The 20,012-nt window shown below is 38.9% G+C and overlaps 1 protein-coding gene across 1 annotated transcript in view; it reads left to right on the top strand.

Moving 5' to 3' along the window:
* The window catches only part of C2CD6 (C2 calcium dependent domain containing 6), a 124,339-nt gene that overhangs the window by 50,298 nt on the left and 54,029 nt on the right, over positions 1-20,012 (top strand). The window contains exons 11-13 of the mRNA XM_060410242.1: positions 3,403-3,469; positions 6,976-7,019; positions 8,271-8,564. Of these exons, the coding sequence (XP_060266225.1) occupies positions 3,403-3,469; positions 6,976-7,019; positions 8,271-8,564 (405 nt within the window). The remainder of the gene's footprint in view (positions 1-3,402; positions 3,470-6,975; positions 7,020-8,270; positions 8,565-20,012) is intronic.

Raw genomic sequence — 20,012 nt, 5'->3', positions numbered from 1 at the left:
CCAAAGCCAGTGCTCTGTGACAACATCGAGGGATAGTGTAGGGAGGGAGGTAGGGGGGGAGTTCAGGATGGCGGGGCACAGGTATACCATGGCTGATTCATATTGATGTAAAACCATCACAATATTGTAAAGTAATTCTTCTCCAATTAAATAAATAATGATCAGACACTGCTTATTTTTCCCTCTCTTGTTGTTGTTCAGTTGCTATGTCTGACTCTTTACAACTCCATGAACTGCAGCACATCAGGCTTCCCCATCCTTCTCCCAGAGTTTGCTCAAACTCTTGTTCAGTAAATCAGTGATGCCATCCAACCTTTTCATCCTCTGTCATCCCCTTCTCCTCCTGCCCTCAGTCATTCCCAGCATCAGGATTTTTTCCAATGAGTGGGTTCTTTGCGTGAGGTGGCCAAAGTGTTGGAGCTTCAGCTTCAGCATCAATCCTTCCAATGAATATTCAGGGTTGATTTCTTTTAGGATTGACTGGGTTGATCTCCTTGCTGTCCAAGGGACTCTCAAAAGTTTTCTTCATCACCACAATTCAAAAGCATCACTTCTTTGGTACTCAGCTTTCTTTGTGGTCCAGCTCTTACACCCATGCATGACTACTGGGAAAAACCATAGCTTTGACTATATAGACCTTGGTTGGCAAAGTAATGTTTCTTCTTTTTTAATATGCTTTTTAATATGCTGTCTAGATGTAGATATAGCTTTTCTTCCAAGGAGCAAGCATCTTTTAATTTCATGGCTGCAGTTACCATCTGCAGTGATTTTGAAACCCAAGAAAATAAAGTCTCTCATTGTTTCCATTGTTTCCCCATCTATTTGCCATGAAGTGATGGGACCAGATGCCATGATCTTTGTTTTTTGAATGTTGAGTTTTAAGCCAGCTTTTTCTCTCTCCTCTTTCACTTTCATCAAGAAGCTCTTCACTTTCTGCCATAAGGGTGGTGTCATCTGCATATCTGAGGTTATTGATATTTCTCCTGGCAATCTTGATTCCAGCTTGTGCTTCATCCAGCCCAGCATTTCACATGATGTACTGTGCATATAAATTAAATAAGCAGGGTGACAATATACAGCCTTGACGTACTTCTGTCCCAATTTGGAACCAGTCCATTATTCTATGTCCAATACCAACTGTTGCCTCTTGACCTGCATACAGGTTTCTTAGGAGGCAGGTAATGTGGTCTAGTATTCCCATCTCTTTAAGAATATTCCACAGTTTGTTGTAATCCATGCAGTCAAAGGCTTTAGCACAGTCAATGGAGCAGATGTTTTTCTTTAGAATTCTCTTATTTTTTCTATTGTCTAGTGTATGTTGCGGAGAAGGCAGTGGCACCCCACTCCAGTCCTCTTGCCTGGAAAATCCCATGGACAGAGGAGCCTGGTAGGCTGCAGTCCATGGGGTCGCTAAGAGTCGGACACAACTGAGTGACTTTCTCTTTTCACTTTCATGCGCTGGAGAAGGAAATGGCAACCCACTCTTGGTGTTCTTGCCTAGAGAATCCCAGAGACAGGAGAGCCTGGTGGACTGCCGTCTATGGGGTCGCACAGAGTCGGACACAACTGAAGTGACTTAGCAGCAGTGTATGTTGGCAATTTGATCTCTGGATCCAGCTTTTACATCTGGAAGTTCTCAGTTCACACACTGCTGCAGCCTAGCTTGAAGGATTTTGAGCATAGTTTCTATACTTTCATATTCTGATAGTGTGACATTCAGTAAATATTGATTACTTATAAGGTTTAGTTTTTAACAGCTTTGTTGAGATATAATTCAGATACTATACCATTCACCCATTTTAAGTGTACAATTCAGTGACACTAAGTATATTCATACAGTTGTACATCCATTGTTGTAATAAATTTGAGGGTATTACTATTACCCCTAAAAGAAACCCCATACCTCTTGGCCTATAACCTCCAAACCCTCCATGCCCCACCAGCCCTAACAGTAACTGATGTACTTTATGTCTGTATAGATTTGCTTGTTGTAGATATTTCATACAAATGGAACCATACAATATACGGTCCTTTGTGACTTACTTCTTTCACTTAGTATAGTGTTTTCAAGTTTTATTCCTATTGTAGCATGTATTAATACTTCATTTCATTGCCAAATATTTTATTGTATGGATATACCTCATTTTTTACCCACTCATTAGTTAATGGACATTTGGTTGTTTTCACTTTTTAGCTATTATGTATAATGCTGCTATGAACAGTCATGTGCAGCTTTTTGTGTAAATGTATGCTTTTGATTCTTTTGTGTATATACTTAAGAGTGCAATTGCTAAATCGTATCATAATTCTGTTTAACTTTTTCAGAAACTGACAAACTTTTCCACAGCAGCTTCATAATTTTACATTTAACCAGCAATGTATGAGGGGTCCATGTCTTCTACAAAACTTGTTATTTTTTTTTTTTTAATTATAGCCATCCTGGTGGGTTTGAAGTAGTATCTTATTGTAGTTTTCATTTGTATTTCTTTAATGATCCATGATGAGAACAACTTTTCATGTGAATACTGGTCATTTGTATATCTTCTCTGAATAAATTTTTATTTATATTTTTGGTTATTTTTTAAATTTAGCTATTTGTATTTCTATTGTTGAGCTGTAAGAGTTATTTATACATTTTGGATACTAGACCCTTATCAGATAGATAAGTAAGGCTTAATATTTAGAAGTACAATCTAATATATACATTTTGATCTGGCTGTAAAGGATTCATGGGGATTTCAGTGAATAAAGAAAATGTTAACTAAAATCACAGCCTTGAAATGGTAATTAAACATATTTTTTAAAACATATTCATGTTTTTCAAAGCCTCTGAGATAATTGGGCAGGATTGTGCTATAAGATGAATCAGTTAGCATTTGCTAATACAGAATTTGCATTTTAGGGAAATTGGGAGACTTTTCGGTTAAGGGACTTTGGACTTTGGGTTCTCATTGAAAAGTCAGTATTTTATTAGAGCCAGTGGTCACTCCACTTTATAATTCTCCTTAAAATTTTTTAAAGATCCATAGCACTTTGCAGTTGATAGACTATAATGAATTCCAGTAAACAACTGATCTATTTCCTGGGGATATCCTCTCACACCCCCTGAAATTAAACATAATGTCATTTATCTTGTAATCTTTTTCTCTCATGCATTCAGCATTCAGAAACCCTATCAATTCTTGGCTCTCCTCTCCCTGGAACATCAACTCCTAGCCAGGGTGTTAGTACTATTTAAACAGTACTATTTAACATAGTACTGTTTGCTTTTCTCACAAACCCATAGTCTTCTTGTCTTCTATAATTTTTTAAGTGTTAAAAGAAGTTATGAAGGCAGAGAAAAATGTTTTAGCTCTTTAAACATTTCTCCAATATGTTTCCTTTTTTTTTTTTTCCTTCTAGGAAAGTAATATCAATGAGATACTAGAAAGCCAATTGGAAGAGAGACCTACAGATACTGTAACATCAGGTTATATAACTAATTTACTTTTGTATTTATTATTAAGATAATTAAAACAGGGTGGTTATATCACAAAAAAGAAAACCAGTAATCTGCTTTAAGTAGATTTCATTTTTTGCTAGGGAATAAAAATACATTTCATTATAGTCTTGGTATATAGTATTTATTTTGTAACACTCCAAAGAAAAGAATTAGACCCAATAAAGAATTATTTTTATTTTTGATACTCCTTTCCTCCTTTAAGGACAAGAAAAAAGTTAAATCTTATCTATAGTCTATGAAAAGGTATGTTGTTGAACATTGTTAACTGTAGACCTACTGATTTCTTTTATGTGGAGGGTGTGTGTGTGTGTGTAAGAGAAAGGGAAAAGGGAAAAAGTTGGACAGGAAATAAAGTTAGCATTAAATCTGGGAATGTCATACAAATTATCAGTGCATGTGTGCATGCTAAGTCGCTTCAGTTGTGCCTGATCCTGTGGGACCCCATGGACTGCAGCCCACCAGGCTCCTCTGTCCATGGGACTCTCTAAGCAAGAACATTGGAGTGGATTGCCATTTCCTTCTCCACAAATTATCAGTAATATATTTAATTAATAAAAGATACTGTTCATGCAGCTTTAAGACAAATCTATTAAAAGATTCACTTAGTAAGTTAAAAATAGATGCATGATACTCTATCTTTAAAATCTTGGATTCTGCTGATGTGGATTAAATGATTTATTGTTATAAGTTTTTGCCACAGGTTATTTATCTAATTCTACTTCTCCAGCTACCTCAGACTTTGGTATATTCATTTCCTAACCTCTGAGGATCAACCAGCCTAGCAGAGCTATTTCATCTTTAATCTGCCCTTTAACTCAAGTTTTAGGTTGTAGCAGAATCATAGCTTCCCTCTTTAATATCACTGTTGCATGTTGGAGGTTAACCTTTCTCACTCACTAGTGGTTGCTATCTTTATTTTTCTTTAAGTTTTTTCAATTATCCTAGGAGTTTATTTCAGGTCCCATTGGATCCTCTGGTGACTTTCCTTTTGGCATTCCAATAGTTTCCTATAGTTACAGCTAAGTGATTTACTGATCACTATGTTCCAGGCATGTTACTTGGATTATATAAATCAGTCCTCACAGCAGTCAACTGAGGATGCTATTATTATTTATCCACATTTTTACAGATGAGAAAACTGAAGATCAAGTCAGTGAGAGATCACATAGCCATTTATTTGAACCTTGTCTGTTTGATCCAAGAGCTCAAGCTTTAAGCCACGTTGTTGCCCACATTATGTATACTTGTACCATTCCTATAAGATAAACTGTCTCTAGTCTGATTTACTTGTGAGAAAACCAAGGCTCAGAAAAATGAGCTGACAGTAGTCATGCAGCTAATAGTGACCTTAATAAATTCTGTTTTTATTAGACTTGGGCATTCCATTTTATCTCTGTATTTAATCCCTTTCCCTTTTAGACTTTTTTGCTTTGCTAAATATGTATTGTTTCTATCTCTAAAGTGAAAGTGAAAGTGTTAGTCACTCAGTTGTGTCTGACTCTTTGTGACCCCATAGACTGCAGCCCACCAGGCTCCTCTGTCCATGGAATTCTCCAGGCAAGAATACTGGAGTGGGTTGCTATTTCCTTCTCCAGGGGAATCTTCCCAACCCAGGAACTGAACCTGGGTCTCCCGCACTGCAGGCAGACTCTTTACTGACTGAGTCATCAGGGAAGGCCTGTGTATTTCTAGGAATATTTTATGTTTCTAGGAAGATTTTGTAAGTGCTTCAGTTAGCCTCTGTTGAAAGGTCCTAGTTTTTTGGTTATATACAGCCTTATTCTAATCTCTTTTTCCAGTCCCAACCTTATCACTAACCATCTGGGATTTATTTTATTTCCTCTTGATTTTTACCAAGATATACTCAGTTTTCATTCCAGTCCCAAAGAAAGGCAATCCAAAAGAATGTTCATACTACCGCACAATTACACACATTTCACATGCTAGCAAAGTAATGCTCAAAATTCTCCAAGCTAGTCTTCAATAGTACATGAACCAAGAACTTTCAGATGTTCAGGCTGGATTTAGAAAGGCAGAAGAACCAGAGATCAAATTGCCAACATCCATTGGATCATAGAAAAAGCAAGAGAGTTCCAGGAAAACATCTACTTCTGCTTCCTTGACTGTGCTAAAGCCTTTGACTGTGTGGATCACAACAAACTTTAGAAAATTCTTAAAGAGATGGGAACACCAGACCACCTTACCTGCCTCCTGAGAAACTTGTATGCAGGTCAAGAAGCAACAGTTAGAACTGGACATGGAACAACAGACTGGTTCCAAATTGGGAAAGGAGTGCATCAAGGCTGTATATTGTCACCCTGCTTATTTAACTTTTATGCAGAGTACATCATGTGAAATGCTGGGCGGGATGAAGCACGAGCTGGAATCAAGATTGCCAGGAGAAATAGCAATAACCTCAGATATGCAGATGATACCACACTCATAGAAGAAAGCAAAGAAGAACTAAAGAGCCTCTTGATGAAAGTGAAAGAGGAGAGTGAAAAAGTTGCCTTAAAGCTCAACATTCAAAAAACAAAGATAATGGCATCTAGTCCCATCACTTCACGGGAAATAGATGGGGAAACAATGGAAACAGTGTCAGACTTTATTTTCTTGGGCTCCAAAATCACTGCAGATGGTGATTTCAGCCCTGAAATTAAAAGACGCTTGCTCCTTGGAAGAAAAGCTATGACGTACTTAGACAGCATTTTAAAAAGCAGAGATATTATTTTACTGACAAAGATCCATCTAGTCAAGTCTATGGATTTTCCATTAGTCATGTATGGATGTGAGAGTTGGACCATACAAAAGGCTGAGCACCAAAAGAATTGATGCTTTTGAACTGTGGTGTCAGAGAAGACTCTTCTCCGACTTTGAACTGTGGTGTCATTCTTCAAGGAGATCAAACCAATCAATCTGAAAGGAAATCAGTCCTAAATATTCATTGGAAGGACTGATGCTGAAGCTGAAGCCCCAGTACTTTGTCTACGTGATGCAAAGGGCTGACTCATTAGAAAAGACCCTGATGCTGGGAAAGATTGAAGGCAGGAGAAGGAAATGACTGAGGATGAAATGGTTGGATGGCATCACCAACTCAATGGACATGAGTTTGAGCAAGTTCTGAGAGGTGGTGAGGGACTGGGAAGCCTGGCAGGCTGCAGTCCATTGGTTTGCAAATAGTTGGACATGACTGAGTGACTGAACAACCAATATTATATGCCTGTTTCAATGTCTTATATTGATGTATCTGAAGTGTTATCATATTATACTTTTTCACTTTATACTTGTTCATTTACTCCTCCATCTTCCTAGAGATTCATCAGCCTGTTTTTATGACTATGTAGTGTCTATGTTTGAATAGCTGCTTTGATTTAAATTGCTCTTATTCTTGGTGAGAAAAATTGTAATGATGTTTTATTAATCCATAATGTTATTTTATATATAATAAAATACTTCTATAAATTTCTTAACAGGTATCTCTCTTATAAAGGAGGAAGCCGAGACTATTCCAAGTGAGGTAAGGAACCTTGAAAGAGAACTTCTAATAGTTACTGTTTATAAAGAGGTGAAATATTTATAAACAGAAAATATTTATAGATGGAAGGAAAAAAGCACTCAAGAAGTTATTTAGTCTTCATGGTTATTTCTGATAAGCAATATTTGTACAGTTATGTGATTCATTTAAGTTAAATTATACTGTTAAAGGGGAAGTTTCAGCATTAAATTGTAACACTTTTAAGTATATATGACTATAGGGGACAAAAGGTGTTTACAAACCAGGGGGAAACAAGTTTAAAAAAAAACACATGAAGTTCTATATCTCAGATATGGATGCCACAGACCTAACTACATTCTGTACTTTTTCTCTGTAACTATATACTCCCTGTAATATGCAATCTCCATAATAATAGTCTATATTTTATAATATATTTCAGTTCAGTTCAGTTCAGTCGCTCAGTCGTGTCCGACTCTTTGCGACCCCATGAATTGCAGCACGCCAGGCCTCCCTGTCCATCACCATCTCCCGGAGTTCACTCAGACTCACGTCCATCGAGTATTATTTACTTTTAGCTAATTTTACAGAAGGTATCAATTCCAAAAGCCAGTGGACCCCTATGGAAACCAATAAATATAAAAGGTTCTTTTGTACTCCTTGACAAATAGGATTTAATGATTTCTATTCTTGGGCCACTGGCTCCCCAAATACCAGTTGAAGAGTCAATATACACTGTTTTCCATAGTCCAAGAAGAGACAAAAAAGGCAATATAGGGAACTTCTCATACAGCTAAATTTACTTGTCTTAACAGACTTTTATCCTTTCTTTTATGATACTATTACTTGTAATATTTTACTATTAAAATTTCTTTTATTATATAATTGTGATTTTTATGATATTGTTATTTGTATTATTTTGCTATTAAAATTTCTTTTGTTATGATATATTGGTGATAGTATAGTAACAGTAAAATATCAGACACCTTGATTTTCCTTTTTTGAGATGTTGCTGATTTATAAAACATGAATATATGAGAACTACTACTTTATAATGCAATATGATCATTTTATGGATAATCTCTGTAGTCCATGGCGGCAGGCAAGTAGAGAATTTCTCAACTCTTAAGGAATGTAATAATTTACAAATATCGATGGTAACTTTTATAATAAAGGATAAAAGTATAAATGACTTTAAGTCCAGTTTTGTTAGTTTTAAATATTTTTAATTGGTAATGATTAATTGGTAGCTTGTCTTATTGATATATTTTCCAGTTACTGGATAATGATGATAAGAAAGGCCTGACTCTACCAACTTTGAACCAGTCAAGTAAAGATGATTCAAGTGTTGTTGCTCCTAAAACTGACATGCCATCAAAGGAAACAGATACTCCACTGTCCACTATTCCTAGGCTGTCAATAACAGAGGAGAACCAAATACCACCTTTAGAGGAACACCAACAAGAAGCCATGCCAGTGAAAAAAATGAAAAATCTCTTCTTTCTACCAGAAGAAAAATTAAAAGATAGATACCCAAGCCTTTTGAAAAGTGACTCCTATCCATTAGAGGTAAAGTTGAAAAATATCCATATGAATCCAAGTAGAATAAAAAGGAGGAACTTGGATTTATCTCCAACAGAAATTCAGAGGCGTAGCAAAAGTCTAAGCTTAGCTTGAAAGAACACAAGCTTAGTTTCCCCAGATTCAAAATCAAAAGGTAGCTTTCAAGGCAGGGATGCAAAGAAAGACTTTGAATGAAGGTATCTGCCATCATATTAGAAGTATAAAACTAGGAAAAACAAAAATTCATTAATAAAAATTAAATACAGATAAATTGGAAATGCATTCAGATGTCTCCAAGTAGAAGTGTGTCTAAGTATATTAAATATTACTACCATACTTATAATCATCAAGTAAAGGAGAAAAAGCCCCTGAAGGAAAACTGATGTGAGAAACCAGTAATACAAACTAGTCTCATCAGTTCAGTTGCTCAGTTGTGTCTGACTCTTTGTGACCCCATGGACTGCATCATACCACGCTTCCCTGTTCATCACCAACTCCCGGAGCTTGCTTGGACTCATGTCCGTCAGGTTGGTGATGCCATCCAACCATCTCATCCTCTGTCACCCCCTTCTCCTCCTTCCTTCAATCTTTTTCAGAATCAGGGTCTTTTCCAGTAAGTCAGTTCTTCGCATCAGGTGGCCAAAGAATTGGAGCTTCAGCTTCAGCATCAGTCCTTCCAATGGACATTCAGGACTGATTTCCTTTAGGATGGACAGGTTGGATCTCCTTGTTGTCCAAGGGAGTCTCAAGAGTCTTCTCTAACACCACAGTTCAAAAGCATCAATTCTTTGGCACTCAGCATTCTTTATGGTCCGACTCTCACATCCATACATGACTACTGGAAAATCCATAGCTTTGATTAAACAGACTTTTGTCAGTAAAGTAACATCTCTGCTTTTTAATAGTCTGTCTAGGTTGATCATAGCTTTTCTTCCAAGGAGCAAGCATCTTTTAATTTCATGGCTGCAGCCACCATCTACAGTGATTTTGAAGCCCAGTAAAATAAAGTCTGACACTGTTTCTATTGTTTTCTCATCATTCTGTCTTGAATTGATGGGACCAGATGCCATGATCTTTGTCTTTTGTATGTTGAGTTTTAAGCGAGCTTTTTCACTCTCCTCTTTTCCTTCCATCAAGAGGCTCTTTAGGTCTTTGCTTTCTGCCATGAGGGTGGTGTCATCTGCATATCTGAGGTTATTGCTGTTTCTCCTGGTGATCTTGATTCCAGCTTGTGCTTCATCCAGTCTGGCATTTCACATGATGTACTCTGCATAAAAGTTAAATAAGCAGGGTGGCAATATACAGCTTTGATTTACTCCTTTCCCAATTTGGAACCAGTCTGTTGTTCCATGTCCAGTACTAACTGTTGCTTCTTGACCTGCATACAGAACACTCAAGAGGCAAGTAAGGTGGTCTGGTGTTCCCATCTCTTTAAGAATTTTCCACAGTTTGTTTCGATCCACACAGTCAAAGACTTTGACGTAGTCTGTAAAACAAAAGTAGATGTTTTTCTGGAACTCTCTTGCTTTTTCAATGATCCAATGGATATTGGCAACTTGATCTCTGTTTTTTCTGTCTTTTCTCAATCCAGCTTGAACATCTGAAAGCTCTTGGTTCACGTACTGGTGAAGAATTTTGAGCATTACTGTGCTAGCCTGTGAGATGAGTGCAATTGTGCAGTACTGTTAACATTCTTTGGCATTACCTTTCTTTGGGATTGGAATGAAAATTGACCTTTTCCAGTCCTGTGGCCACTGCTGAGTTTTCCAAATTTGCTGGCATATAGAGTGCAGCACTTTAACAGCATCATCTTTTAGGATTTGAAATAGCTCAGCGGGCATTCCATCCCCTCCACTAGCTTTGTTTGTAGTGACGCTTCCTAAGGCCCACTTGACTTTGCATTCCAAGATGTCTGGCTCTAGGTGAGTGACCACACCATTGTGGATATCTGGGTTGTAAAGATCTTTTTTGTGTAGTTCTTCTGTGTATTCTTGCCACCTCTTCTTAATATCTTCTGCTTCTGTTAGGTCCATACCATTTCTGTCCTTTATTGTACCCATCTTTGCATGAAATAGTCACTTGGTATCTCTCATTTTCTTGAAGAGGTCTTTCCCATTCTGTCATTTTCCTGTATTTCTTTGCATTGATCACTTAGTAAGGTTTTCTTATCCCTCCTTGCTATTCTTTGGAACTCTGCATTCAGGTGGGTATATCTTTCCTTTTCTCCTTTGCCTTTCACTTCTGTTCTTTTCTCAGCTATTTTAAGGCCTCTTCAGACAACCATTTTGCCTTTTTGCCTTTCTTTTTCTTGGGGATGGTCTTGGTCACTGCCTCCTGTACAATGTCACGAACCTCCATCCATGGTTCTTCAGGCACTCTGTCTATCAGATCTAATCCCTTGAATCTATTTATCACTTTCTCTGTATAGTCATAAAGGATTTGATTTAGGTCATACCTGGATGGTCTAGTCGTTTTCCCTACTTTCTTCAATTTAAGTCTGAATTTGGCAATAAGGAATTCATGATCTGAGCCACAGTCACCTCCCAGTCTTGTTGTTGCTGACTGCATAGAGCTTCTCCATCTTTGGCTGCAAAGAATATAATTAATCTGATTTTGGTATTGACCATCAATACACATAGATATCGGTGATGTGTATGTGTAGAGTCATCTTTTGTGTTGCTTAAAGTGGGTGTTTGCTATGACCAGTGCGTTCTCTTGGCAAAACTATTAGCCTTTGCCTTGCTTCATTTTGTACTCCAAAGCCAAACTTGCCTGTTACTCCAGGTATCTCCTGAGTTCCTACTTTTGCATTCCAGTACCCTACGATGAAAGGAACTTTTTTTGGTGTTAGTTTTAGATGGTCTTGTATGTCATCATAGAACTGTTCAGCTTTGATTCTTCGACATTTGTGGTTGGGGCATAGACTTGGATTACTGTGATATTGAATGGTTTGCCTTGGAAACAGAGATCATTCTGTCATTTTTGAGATTGCACCCAAGTACTGCAATTTGGACTCCATTGTTGACCATGAAGGCTACTCCATTTCTTCTAAGGGACTCTTGCCCACAGTAGTAGATATAATGGTCATCTGAATTAAATTCACCCATTCCAGTCCATTTTAGTTCACTGATTCCTAAAATGTTAATGCTCACTCTTGCCATCTCCTATTTGACCATTTCTAATTTTGATTCATGGACCTAACATACCAGTTTCCTATGCATATTGCTCTTTACAGCATTGCACTTTACTTCCATCACCAGTCGCATCCACAGCTCGGTGGTGTTTTTGCTTTGGCTCCATCACACCATTCTTTCTGGAGTTATTTCTCCACTGTTCTCCAGTAGCATACTGGGCACCTACCAACTTACAGAGTTCATCTTTCAGTGTGATATATTTTTGCCTTTTCATAGTGTTCATGGGGTTCTCAAGGCAAGAATACTGAAGTGGTTTGTCAGAACTCTCCATCATGACCCATCCGTCTTGGGTGGCCCTACACGGCATGGCTCGTAGTTTCACTGAGTTTGATAGGGCTGTAATCCATGTAATCAGTTGGTTAGTTTTCTGTGTTTGTGGTTTTCATTCTGTCTGCCCTGTGATGGATAACGATAAGAGGCTTGTGGAAGCTTCCTGATAGGAGAGACTGACTGTGGGGGAATCTGGGTGTAGTTCTGATGGGTGGGGCCATGCTCAGTTCAGTTCAGTCTCTCAGTCATGTCCGACTCTTTGCAACCCTGTGGACTGCAGCATGCCAGGCTTCCTTGTCCATCTCTAACTCCCGGAGCTTACTCAAACTCATGTCGATGCCATCCAACATTCTCATCCTCTGTTGTCCCCTCCTCTTCTTGCCTTCCATCTTTGCCAGCATCAGGGTCTTTTCCAGTGAATCAGTTCTTCACAATTTCAGCTTCAGCATCAGTCCTTCCAATGAATATTCTGAACTGATTTCCTTTAGGATGGACTGGTTGGATCTCCTTGCAGTCCAAGAGACTCTCAAGAGTCTTCTCCAACACCACAGTTTAAAAGCATCAATTCTTCAGTGCTCATATTTCTTTATAGTCCAACTCTCACATCTGTACATGACTACTGGAAAAACCTTAGCCTTGACTAGATGGACCTTTGATGGCAAAGTAATGTCTCTGCTTTTTGATATGCTGTCTAGGTTGGTCATAACTTTTCTTCCAAGGAGTAAGTGTCTTTTAATTTCCTGGCTGCAGTCACCATCTGCAGTGATTTTGGAGCCCCCCAAAATAAGGTCTCTCGGTTTCCATTGTTTCCCCAATTATTTGCCATGAAGTAATGGGACCGGATGCCATGGTCTTAGTTTACTAGGCTATACTCAGTAAATCTTTAATCCAATTTTCTGTTGATGGGTGGGTGTTTGGCCTGAGGCCAAACTTTGTAGGAGTAATGCCAGCAATGCCTTCTTCAAAATGACTTATGGCTACAGGATTGTATTCAGTGCCCCTAACTCTGCAGCAGGCCATTATTGACCCACACCTTTGCCGGAGGCTCCTGGACACTTATAAGCAAGTCTGGCTCAGTCTCTTATGGGAACATTGCTCCTTTCTCCTGGGCCCTGGTGCACATAAGATTTTGTTTGTGCCCCCCAAGAGTCTGTTTCCCTAGTCTTGTTCAAGTTCTGTAATGAAATCCCACTGGCCTCCAAAGTCAAATTCCTGGGGGTTCTCCATCCCTTTGCCAGATCCCCAGGTTGGAAAATCTGTTGTGGATTCTAGAACTTTCTTAACAGTGCGAGAATTTCTTTGGTATAATTTTTCTGCAGTTTTTGGGTCATCTGCTTGGTGGCTGTTATGGTGGGGCCATATGGTGGGGCCCAACTAGTCTCATGGGTTGGTATAAAATTCAATTGAAAGTATAACAGCGATAGCAAAATCTAAATTCAAAGGAAAACCTGAGAGGTTGTCTCAGTGGAAAAAACAATTTTTTAAGTTGTATGTTATTTCTTTCTTTCAAAAAAATTTTTATTGGCATATAGTTTCTTTACAATGTTGTGTTAGTTTCAGGCGTACAGAAAAGTGAATCAGCTGAGTGTATACATGTATCCACTCTTTTTTGGATTTCCTTCCCATTTAGGTCACCACAGTGCATTGAGTAGAATTTTCTGTGCTATACAGTAGGTTCTCATTATAGTGTCAGTTCCAATCTCCCAATTCATCCCACCTTCCCTCTCTCCCCATTGGAGTCCATACATTTGTTCTCTATGTCTGTGTCTCTATTTCTGCTTTGCAAATAGGTTCATCTGTTCCATTTTTATAGATTCCACATGTATGCATTAATATGCAATATCTTTCTTTTTCTGACTGACTTCACTCTGTCTGACAGTCTTTAGGTCCATCCGCATCTCTGAACACGGCACGGTTTCATTCCTTTTAGTGGCTGAGTGATATTCCATTGTATATAAGTGCCACTTCTTCTGTATCCATTCCTCCTGCTGATGGACATTTAGGCTGCCTCTATGTCCTGGCTATTGTAAATGTTGCTGTAATGAGCATAGGGGTGCATGTATCTTTTGGAATTATTGTTTCCTCCAGGTGTATGCTCAGGAGTGGGATTCCTGTGTCAAGTGTAATTTTAATTTTTGTTTTTTTAAGGAACCCCCATACTGTTCTCCATAGTGGCTGCACCAATTTACATTCCCACCAACAATGTAGGAAGGTTTCCTTTTTACTACATCCTCTCCGGCATTTGTTCTTTGTAGGCTTTTTAACAATGGCCATTCCGACTAGTGTGAGGTGGTACCGCGTCATAGTTTATATATTTTGTTTCATTAGATATTAGTGCAAAGGCTTATTCTCCCATTTTACCTGGAAGTTTCTGTAGTTCAAATGCAGCTTCAATAAATAATTTCTGGGTTTTAATGAAATATTAGTAAAATTCTTTTCAGCGACTGCTAAACACTTCCCTAAGTTCAACTAAATCACTTTCCTTCCTGAATGGGGGGAAAAAAAAAACTTCCTAAACTTACTGCTGCTTCTAAAATTAGTACTGTTAGTGTCCTAATACTTGTTATTAATCTCTTCTAAGAACCCATTATACTTTTTCATCACTCCCTTTACAATATATTTGTCTTATACTGAAGTACACATACAGAAAAGTACATAAAATGTGAGCATTTTAATGAGTAATTATAAAGCAACAACCATTGTAATCTCTACCTGCTGCTACTGCTAAGTCACTTCAGTCGTGTCCGATTCTGTGCGACCCCACAGATGGCAGCCCACCAGGCTCCCCCGTCCCTGGGATTCTCCAGGCAAGAACACTGGAGTGGGTTGCCATTTCCTTCTCCAATGCATGAAAGTGAAAAGTGGAAGTGAAGTCGCTCAGTCGTGTCCGACCTCAGCGACCCCATGGACTGCAGCCTTCCAGGCTCCTCCATCCATGGGATTTTCCAGGCAAGAGTGCTGGAGTGGGGTGCCAGTAATCTCTACCTAGGTCAAGAAATAAAACAGTGCAGTTACGTGAAAAGTACTTCCTCAACCACGTGCTCTTTCCTGACGACAGTCCCGTTACATCCTCTCCAGAGATAAGCGCTGTCTTGACTGTCGTGATAACATTTCCCTCCTTTGTAGTTTTACTGATTATTTTTACATCCCCAAATGACAAAGTTATGCAAAAACTTATTACATTATTGCTTATTATTTTTAACATTGAATTTGTGAGATTCAATTGTATTTTTGTATGGATGTAGCTAAGTAATTTTCCTTGCTATAACATAGTCAGTTGACTGGAACACAATTTAAATGTTGTTTGAATGTTATTTATTGTGTGTGTGTGTGCTTGCTCAGTCAGTCATCTGTTATAAACATGCTGTTATTAATATAAACATTATTGTAGCATGCAACTTTCTAGGGTGTATACATAGAGTTGAAATTGCTGATTCCTAAATAGATAATATACCCAGTTAGCCACATTGTTTACCAAGATGGTTGTTCTTGTTGTTCAGACGCTAAGTCATGTCCGACTCTTTGCAGCTGCATTGACTGCAGCATGCCAAGCTTCCCTGTCCTTTACTATCTCCCAGAGTTTGCTCAGACTCATGTCCACTGAGTTGGTGATGCCATCCAACCATCTCATCCTCTGCTGCCCCCTTCTCCTTTTGCCTTCAATCTTTCCTACTATCAGGGTCTTATCCAGTGAGTCGGCTCTTCACATCAGGTGGCCAAAGTATTGGAGCTTCAGCTTCAGCATCAGTCCTTCCAGTGAATATTCAAGGTTGATTTCCTTTAGGATTGACTATTTTGATCTCCTTGCTGTCCAAGAGATTCTCAAGAGTCTTCTCCAGCACTGTAATTCAAAAGCATCAATTCTTCAGTGCTCAGCCTTCTTTACAGTTCAACTCTCATATCTGTACATGACTACTGCAAAAACCATAGCTTCGACTAGGCTGACCTTTGTCAACAAAGTAATGTCTCTGCCTTTTTTGTGCTATGTGTGTCATAGCTTTTCTTCCAAGGAGCGTCTTTTAATTCCATGGCTGCAGTCACCATCTGCAGTGATTTTGGAGCCCAAGAAAATAAAATCTGTCACTGTTTCTACTTTTTCCCCTTCTATTTGACAGGAAATGATGAGACTGGATGTCATGATCTTCATTTTTTGAATGTTGAGTTTTAAGACAGCTTTTTAAAAAAATCTTTTTTTATATACATTTATTTATTTTAATTGGAGGTTAATTACTTTACAATATTGTATTGGTTTTGCCATACATCAACATGAATCCACCACAGGTATACATGTGTTCCCCATCCTGAATACACTTCCCTCTTTCATCCTCATCAAGAGGCTCTTTAGTTCCTCTTCACTTTCTGCCATTAGAGTGGTATCATCTGTATATCTGAGGTTGTTGATATTTCTCCCAGCAGTCTTGATTACAGCTTGTGAACCAACCAGCTCATTATTTCGTGTGATGTACTCTGCATATCAGTTGGATAAGCAGAGTGACGGTAAACAGCCATGATGTACTCCTTTCCAAATTTTGAACTACTTTGTTGCTCCATGTCCCATTCTGTTGCTCCTTGGCCTGCATATAGGGTTTTCAGGAGACAGGTAAGCTGTTCTGGTGTTCCCATCTCTAAGAATTTTCCAGTTTGTTGTGATCCACACAGTCAAATGCTTTAGTGTAGTTAGTGAAGCAGAAATAGATTTTTTTTAAATTCCCTTGCTTTTTTGATGATCCAGCATATGTTGACAATTTGATCTCTGGTTCCTCTGCCTTTTCTAAATCCACCTTGTACATCTGGAATTTCTCAGTTCACATACTGTTGAAACCTAGCTTGGAGGACTTGGAGCATTACCTTGCTCACGTGTGAAATGAGCACAGTTGTATGGTAGTTTCAGTGTTCTTTGACATTGCCATTCTTTGGGATTGGAATGAAAATGGACTTTTCCAGTCCTGGCCACTGCTGAGTTTTCCAAATTTCCTGGCATATTGAGTGCAGCAGTTTAACAGCATCATCTTTTAGGGTTTGAAATAGCTCAGCTGAAATTCCATCACCTCCACTAGCTTTGTTCACAGTAATGCTTCCTAAAAGGCCCACTTGACTTCACATTTGAGGATGTCTGGCTCTAACTGAGTCACCACACCATCATGGTCATCTGGGTGATTAAGACCTTTTTTGTATTATTATTCTGTGTATTCTTGCCACCTCTTCTTTGTCTCTGATGCTTCTGTTATATCCTTGTCATTTCTGTCCTTTATCATAGTCATCGTTTCATGAAATATTCCCTTGGTATCTCCAGTTTTCTTGAAGAGATCTCTAGTCTTTCCCATTCTATTGTTTCCCTCTATTTCTCTGCATTGTTCACTTAAGAAAGCTTTCTTATCTCTCTTTGCTGTTCTCTGGTGCTCTGCTTTCAGTTGGGTATATCTTTCCCTTTCTCCTTTGCTTTTTGCTTCTCTTTTCTCAGCTATTTGTAAGGCCTCCTCAGACAACCACTTTGCCTATTTGCATTTCCTTTCTTGGGGATGGTTTTGGTCATCACTTCCTATACAATGTTAAGATGGTGGTACCAGTTTACCTCTTACCTATAGTGTGTAAGTTTTCCTATAATATTTCCTGAATATCATGTTGATACTCTTGGACTATTAATTTTATCAATGTGAAATCTTATGGTACTTTTCTTTTTCTTTTGTTTTCTATAAACTTTATTGAGGTATTACTGTAATAATTTCCTAATTATGATTTTACTAATTATAACATTGTTATTTTCCTCTGTTCAGTTCAGTCGCTCAGTCATGTCCAACTCTTTGTGACCCCATGAATCGCAGCACACCAGGCCTCCCTGTCCATCACCAACTCCCGGAGTTCACTCAGACTCACATCCATGGAGTCGGTGATGCCATCCAGCCATCTCATCCTCTGTCGTCCCCTTCTCCTCCTGCCTCCAATCCCTCCCAGCATCAGAGTCTTTTCCAATGAGTCAACTCTTCACATGAGGTGGCCAAAGTACTGGAGTTTCAGCTTCAGCATCATTCCCTCCAAAGAAATCCCAGGGCTGATCTCCTTCAGAATGGACTGGTTGGATCTCCTTGCAGTCCAAGGGACTCTCAAGAGTCTTCTCCAACACCACAGTGCAAAAGCATCAATTCTTCTTATTTTCCTAGGGATGCCATTGTAGTTGTTGTTGTTCAGTTGCGCAGTCATGTCCAACTCTTTGCAGCCCCATGGGCTGCAGCATGCCAGGCCTTCCTGTCCCTTACCATTTCCTGGAATTTGCTCAAGTTCACATACATTGCATCAGTGATGCCATCCAGCCATCTCATCCCTTGATGCCCTCTTCTCCTTCTGTCCTCAATCTTTCCCAGCATCAGGGACTCTTCCAATGAGTCTGTTTGCCTCAAATGACCAAAATACTGGAGCTTCAGTATCCTTCCAGTGAATATTCAGGGTTGATCTCCCTTAAGATTGGCTGGTTTGATCTCCTTGCTGTCCAGGGGATTTTCAGGAGTCTTCTCTAGCACCACAGTCCAAAGGCATAAATTCCTGGCATTCTGCCTTCTTTACAGTCCAGCTCTCACAACCGTACATGATCACTGTGAAGACCATAGCCTTCACTATACAGACCTTTGTCAGCAGAGTAATGTCTCTGCTTTTCAGTACATTGTCTAGGTTTGTCATATCTTTCCTGCCAAGAAGCAGCCGTCTTCTGATTTCATGACTGCAGTCACTGTCCACAGTGATTTTGGAGCCCCCAAAGAGAGAATCTATCACTACTTCCACCTTCCCCCCTTCTATTTGCCATGAAGTAATGGGGCCAGATGCCATGATCTTAGTTTTTTCTAATATTTAGTCTTAAGCCAGCTCTTTAACTCTCATCCTTCACCCTCATTAAGAGGTTCTTTAGTTCCTCTTCCTTTTCTGCCAGAGTAGTAGTAGTGATTAGAGTGGTATCATCCGCTTATCTGCAGTTGTTGTTTCTCCCACCTGTCTTGATTCCAGGTTGTGACTCATCCAGCCCGGTATTTCTCATCATGCACTCAGCATATAGGTTAAACAAATAGGGTGACAGCAGACAGCCCTGTCATACTCCTTTCTTGATCTTGAGCCAGTCAGTCGTTCCAAACAGTGTTCTAACTGTTGTTTTCTGACTCACATACAGGTTTCTCAGGAGACAGGTTAAGATGGTCTGATATTCCCATCTCTAAGAGCTTTGCACAGTTTGTCATGATCCACAAACTAATAGATACCTTAAAACAACAGAAATACATTGTCCCACAGTTACGGAGACTACAAGTTTGAAACGAAGGTGTCAGCAAGGTCTGGCTCTCTCTGAACCCTACAGGGGAGAATGCTTCCTTGCTGCTTCTAGCTTCTGGTACTGGCCAGTACCCTTTGGCATTCCTTGGCTTATAACCATATCATGCCACTCTCTGCCTCTGTTATCACATGGTCATCTTCTCTTTGTGTGTGTCTCTCCTTTTATGAAGATATCAAAAATGTTCAATTAAAGCTATTTTATGTTCAATAGCCTTATGTTCAATGTTCAGTCCAGCCTATTTTGATAGGACCTCATCTTAATTTATTATATTTGCAATAATTCTATTTTCAAGTAAGGGTACATTCTAGCTACTGGGGCTTTGAACTTTTTTGAGGGACTTTGTGTCTCAAATCTTTTTTAGAGACTAAGTCAACCCATAACATTTACATACCATGAAATATAACCAATTTTATATGGACAAATCAATGAGTTTTGATCATGTATATTTCACTATATGAAGATCTAGAATATTTTCATCACTACACCATTAAGTATGATAATGTTTTCCTCCAGGTTTACTGAGATTTCATTAACAAACGAAATTGTATATATTTAACATGTATACCAGGCTTCCTGGGTGGCTTAGATGGTAAAGAATCTGCCTGCAATGAGGGAGACCTGTGTTTGATCTCTGTGTTGGGAAGATCCCCTGGAAGAGGGCATGGCAACCCACTCCAT

This window comes from Ovis aries, chromosome 2, assembly GCF_016772045.2.
Source record: "Ovis aries strain OAR_USU_Benz2616 breed Rambouillet chromosome 2, ARS-UI_Ramb_v3.0, whole genome shotgun sequence".
Classification (NCBI taxonomy): Eukaryota; Metazoa; Chordata; class Mammalia; order Artiodactyla; family Bovidae; genus Ovis; species Ovis aries.
This window is presented reverse-complemented; position numbering and strand designations above follow the sequence as displayed.